Here is a 6055-nt window from a genome sequence, read left to right as displayed (position 1 = left end):
CCCTCTACATCAACGGCGAGCGTGTAGAGAGGGTCCACACCTTCAGGTACCTTGGAGTCCACATCTCTAATGACTTCTCCTGGACAGTCAACACCACATCAATCATCAAGAAGGCTCAGCAGCGGCTACACTTCCTTAGAGTCCTCGGGAAGTACAACCTGAAGCCTGACCTGCTGCTGACCTTCTACCGCTCGTCCATCGAGAGCCTGCTGACCTACTGTATTACGGTATGGTACGGCAGCTGCACTGCAGCAGACAGGGAGAGGCTGCAAAGAGTGGTCAAGACTGCTCAGAAGATCATCGGCCGCCCTCTCCCCTCTCTGACGGACATCTACACCTCCCGCTGCCTCAACAGAGCCAGTGCCATCATCAAGGACAGCACCCACCCTGGCTCTGACCTGTTCCACCTGCTGCCCTCTGGGAAGCGCTACAGGTGCATTAAAACCAAAACAAACAGGCTAAAGAACAGCTTCTTCCCCAGGGCCATAACCATCCTGAACGGACTGCCCCATTGTCCCTCATAACTGCCTTCTCTTCGGTGCAATAACCCATTCCACCAACCACCCTGTTTTTGTTTTGTTTTTTCATGTATATATTCATTTCACACCATATTCATTGCACTTCTACATTTTTTAAATTTTTATATATTTGCACATTGTTTTTCTAGCATGCACACATCGCACTGTATGGAATGGCCTCAATCTCGTTACCTTGCGTAATGACAATAAAGCTGATTCTGATTCTGATTCTGAAATGACTTTGACACCCATGCTTTAATGTGACTGGTGGCCATACGCAGTGTGCCTCTCGTACACTAGGGGGTGACTGTGCGATCGTTTAGATATGTTAGAATGAAGTAGGAGAAGAGAATGCTACATGCTAATAAGTTAGCGTAAGTAACTTTCAAGCTACAGACCTAGCAGATAAGTTTCCACTGCTTTGTTATGTTGTTGGTAATGTTTTAATGTGTTTAAATGACAGTTGTGGTTAATAGGATCATCAGAGACATACGGAAGGATCGATATTTAAGTTAACTGTTATAAGATGTTTTTGTTCAGTCACGTAATTAAAGTGTCTTCTTTGGGAACATTCTGACACTTATCAAACAAGTAGGTCTCTATTTTATCATATACTTAAAAAAAAATACTGACCCAGTTCAGCTTCCTATGGATGCACTTTGTGCTTGTTTGATTGGTGGAATGGAATCAGACGTCACTAAGTTGGATTGGCGAAACAGAGTCATGTGACAGTGCCTACGGAAAGAAGGCTTGCTGACAAAAGAATACGCCTTTGCAAGCCTTAATTAATATATTGTAAAGAATCTGAATCAAACTCAATGTAATGGAGTAAAAGTCGCAATTCTTCTGCTCAAATATACTCAAGTAAAAACACAAATAAAAGGTATGTTGCATTAAAACTACTCTGTCAAGTACAATGTATCCAAATAGTGACTTAAGTATACCGTATTTTCCGCACTATAAGGCGCACCTAAAAACCACAAATTTTCTCAAAAGCTGACTGCGCCTTATAACCCGGTGCGCTTTATATATGGATTAATATTAAGATTCATTTTCATAAAGTTTCGGTCTCGCAACTACGGTAAACAGCCGCCATCTTTTTTCCCCGTAGAAGAGGAAGTGCTTCTTCTTCTACGCAAGCAACCGCCAAGGTAAGCACCCGCCCCCATAGAACAGGAAGTGCTTCTTCTTCTACTGTAAGCAACCACCCGCCCGCGTAGAAGAAGAAGAAGCGCACGGATATTACGTTTCATTTCCTTTGTGTGTTTACATCTGTAAAGACCACAAAATGGCTCCTACTAAGCGACAGGGATCCGGTTCATGAAAAGACGCAATCTCTCCATCCGCACACGGATTACTATTTCACAGCAACTGCCTAAAGACTTTCAAGAAAAGCTGGCTACTTTCCGTGCATATTGTAAAAACAAGATAGCTGAAAAAAAGATCCGGCCAGAGAACATTATCAACATGGACGAGGTTCCACTGACTTTTGATATTCCTGTGAACCGCACTGTGGATACAACGGGAGCACGTACGGTGAATATTCGCACCACAGGGAATGAGAAGTCATCCTTCACTGTGGTTCTAGCTTGCCATGCTAATGGCCAGAAACTTCCACCCATGGTGATATTCAAAAGGAAGACCTTGCCAAAAGAGACCTTTCCAGCCGGCGTCATCATAAAAGCTAACTCGAAGGGATGGATGAAGAAAAGATGAGCGAGTGGTTAAGGTAAGTTTACGCGAAGAGGCCGGGTGGCTTTTTTCACGCAGCTCCGTCCATGTTGATATACGACTCCATGCGCGCCCACATCACGCTGGTTTTTAATATATTATTAAAGTTTGACTGACCTATCTGACTGTTTTTTTGACATTCCTTTAGCGCAGTTAGATGCGGCTTATAACACGGGGCGGCTTATAGGTGGACAAAGTTTTGAAATATGCCGTTCATTGAAGGCGCGGCTTATAACCCAGGGCGCCTTATGGTGCGGAAAATACGGTATGTAACGGAGTGAATGTAGCACGTTACTACCCACCTCTGCTTATCAGCACTTTTAGTTGGTTTGGGATGAACTGGGCATAATGCTGAAAACCAGCAACACACTTGTGGGAACATCTTCATCAACAGTTTTGGAAAAACTTACCAAACAATATTTGATTTCATTGCACTAAGTGTGTTCGGTTCTTATGTCTGCAAAAGCTTGCTACTTTCATGAGGCAAAAATGATGGTACAAATCGTTTGAATAAAGGATGCAAGTATGATGGAATCAGCTAGGAAGACACATTTTTATATTTTGACCAATAAGCTCTAAGGATGGACATGGAAACACAAGCAGGTTTTTGATGATGATTTACTTATCTGTGACAGTCATTCATTGAGCAAGATCACGGGACATAGGGCCAACACATTATAACACAATGCTTATCATTTGACAAAAGGATTCCGAGAATGTATCAACAAATGTTAATGATCATTCACTAAACTGAAACGTTAAACAATGTGATCAGGACTAATTCACACCAGCAGGTTTATGATGATTTAGCAAGATCACATGGCTCTGTAATAGCGATCAAATCAATGTTATGCAATGAATATTAAAACTGTGCACAGTAAGATGTTGATGCATCTTATTCAGCATTCATAACTTTATCAGACTCAGTGGTTTTTACATGCACTGCAGTGTAAGCCACACCATTGTAGTTGCCAGTGGAATTGAAGACCAGCTCGCTGCCGTTCAGGCATGTGATTTTCACTTTGGCCCTGTACTCGAGGTCGATGACTGCTCGTCCCACTGACAACTCAACACTCACGGTCTTTCTTGCCGGGACCTTCACATTGATCTCATCTGATTCGATTATGGTCTCCGTGTGGCTCATTGAGGAGGACTGTTCAGCTCCCACAGTCAGGCTAAACCCACCAGACACCTCCACCAGATCTGGGATCCCTGCTGAAACAGTCATGCTGACGGTGGACTCAATCTTAGTGGTGGTTCTCCAGGTGTTAGACTTGGTCACAGATCTGCTGTACGAACATTTCTGCTCTTGAACCGCACTAGTGTCGTTGTGGTAAGACACCGATTTGATGTATTCTTTGTTGACCTAGAGGAAACAACCAGCCCGCCCACACACAAACATAGAAAAACACAAAAAGATGCATGTTGTTTAGGCAATGCAACACAATAACACTTAATATTCAGCACAGAAAATATCAACATATATTTAAAGTGATAAAGCAATTTAGATTTAAAAAAACATACATAAAAAAAAAAAAAATATATATATATGTGGTGGGCTCTCCTATTTCTGGGGCTGAGGTTGCTGAGGTAGTTAAAAAGCTCCTCGGTGGCAAGGCCCCGGGGGTAGATGAGATCCGCCCGGAGTTCCTTAAGGCTCTGGATGCTGTGGGGCTGTCTTGGTTGACAAGACTCTGCAGCATCGCGTGGACATCGGGGGCGGTACCACTGGATTGGCAGACCGGGGTGGTGGTTCCTCTCTTTAAGAAGGGGAACCGGAGGGTGTGTTCTAACTATCGTGGGATCACACTCCTCAGCCTTCCCGGTAAGGTCTATTCAGGTGTACTGGAGAGGAGGCTACGCCGGATAGTCGAACCTCGGATTCAGGAGGAACAGTGTGGTTTTCGTCCTGGTCGTGGAACTGTGGACCAGCTCTATACTCTCGGCAGGGTCCTTGAGGGTGCATGGGAGTTTGCCCAACCAGTCTACATGTGTTTTGTGGACTTGGAGAAGGCATTCGACCGTGTCCCTCGGGAAGTCCTGTGGGGAGTGCTCAGAGAGTATGGGGTATCGGACTGTCTGATTTTGGCGGTCCGCTCCCTGTATGATCAGTGTCAGAGCTTGGTCCGCATTGCCGGGAGTAAGTCGGACACGTTTCCAGTGAGGGTTGGACTCCGCCAAGGCTGCCCTTTGTCACCGATTCTGTTCATAACTTTTATGGACAGAATTTCTAGGCGCAGTCATGGCGTTGAGGGGATCTTGTTTGGTGGCTGCAGGATTAGGTCTCTGCTTTTTGCAGATGATGTGGTCCTGATGGCTTCATCTGTCCAGGATCTTCAGCCCTCACTGGATCGGTTCGCAGCTGAGTGTGAAGCGACTGGGATGAGAATCAGCACCTCCAAGTCCGAGTCCATGGTTCTCGCCCGGAAAAGGGTGGAGTGCCATCTCCGGGTTGGGGAGGAGATCTTGCCCCAAGTGGAGGAGTTCAAGTACCTCGGAGTCTTGTTCACGAGTGAGGGAAGAGTGGATCGTGAGATCGACAGGCGGATCGGTGTGGCGTCTTCAGTAATGCGGACGCTGTATCGATCCGTTGTGGTGAAGAAGGAGCTGAGCCGGAAGGCAAAGCTCTCAATTTACCGGTTGATCTACGTTCCCATCCTCACCTATGGTCATGAGCTTTGGGTTATGACCGAAAGGACAAGATCACGGGTACAAGCGGCCGAAATGAGTTTCCTCCGCCGGGTGGCGGGGCTCTCCCTTAGAGATAGGGTGAGAAGCTCTGCCATCCGGGAGGAGCTCAAAGTAAAGCCGGAGCCAGATGAGGTGGTTCGGGCATCTGGTCAGGATGCCACCCGAACGCCTCCCTAGGGAGGTGTTTAGGGCACGTCCGACCGGTAGGAGGCCGCGGGGAAGACCCAGGACACGTTGGGAAGACTATGTCTCCCGGCTGGCCTGGGAACGCCTCGGGGTCCCACAGGAAGAGCTGGACGAAGTGGCTGGGGAGAGGGAAGTCTGGGCTTCCCTGCTTAGGCTGCTGCCCCCGCGACCCGACCTCGGATAAGCGGAAGAAGATGGATGGATGGATATATATATATATATTATATTACTTTAGACTGTGAAAGGTCAAATTTCAAATATGACACTATTTCATTGACCTATTGTAATCAAACAAAGACATTACAGTCAACCCAATATCAAATATTGATGTTTATGGGGGACAAAACTCATCAAGTTGTCTTTTATGAAACAATTGGTGAGCCAAAAAGCTTTTGATCAAAACAAATTATTCTTTTTCTTTCTTTTAATAAGAACCTTGTGACAACTTAAATTCTGATTTCAATTACTTTTACAAGTTAAAAAAGAAAAAGTTTATTTATCTTGCCATAATCTGACTCAGGTGTTCCACACATAATATCACTCACCTGGGGTGTGTACATGGCCAGGCTGGGATAGGTCATGTCGGTTAGCACAGACGACTTGATGGCATTGATGAAGAGGAACCCCAAGCAGTCGATGTCTGAGCCATAGTTACCCACCAGCCCCAGGCAGACTCCAGACCCCACGTCGATAGAGTATTCGGTCTTCAGGGGCCAGTCGGTCATGTGCGCAAAGAACTCGCGTCCAGCAGTCGTCCAGAACCTGATGCCACCCAGACGTGACCCGGCACCGTTCCCCCACAGGGACAGCTTGGTGATGCGCTCGCCAAGATTGAACGTGAACTCACTGAAAGTTTCTGCATTCCCAAAGGTCTTCACACGCCCGTCGGTGAGTTCGGCCCGCACGGCTTTGATCTGCCAGCCAGCCAC

At 46.3% G+C, this 6055-nt stretch overlaps 1 protein-coding gene across 4 annotated transcripts in view; it reads right to left on the bottom strand.

The window, feature by feature from the left end:
* Nucleotides 1-2849: 2849 nt before the first annotated feature.
* LOC133616658 (aerolysin-like protein) overlaps nt 2850-6055 on the bottom strand; it is a 3915-nt gene continuing 709 nt past the window's right edge. For all 4 annotated transcript variants that reach the window (XM_061976186.1, XM_061976187.1, XM_061976188.1 and 1 more), the window contains 2 exons: nt 5672-6055; nt 2850-3615 (listed from right to left, as the gene is read on the bottom strand). The exon at nt 5672-6055 is cut by the window's right edge and continues 109 nt beyond it. In XM_061976186.1, coding sequence (XP_061832170.1) covers nt 3145-3615; nt 5672-6055 — 855 coding nt within the window. In that variant the 3' untranslated portion in view covers nt 2850-3144. The remainder of the gene's footprint in view (nt 3616-5671) is intronic.

The sequence above is a fragment of the Nerophis lumbriciformis genome, linkage group LG14, assembly GCF_033978685.3.
Source record: "Nerophis lumbriciformis linkage group LG14, RoL_Nlum_v2.1, whole genome shotgun sequence".
NCBI lineage: Eukaryota > Metazoa > Chordata > Actinopteri > Syngnathiformes > Syngnathidae > Nerophis > Nerophis lumbriciformis.
This window is presented reverse-complemented; position numbering and strand designations above follow the sequence as displayed.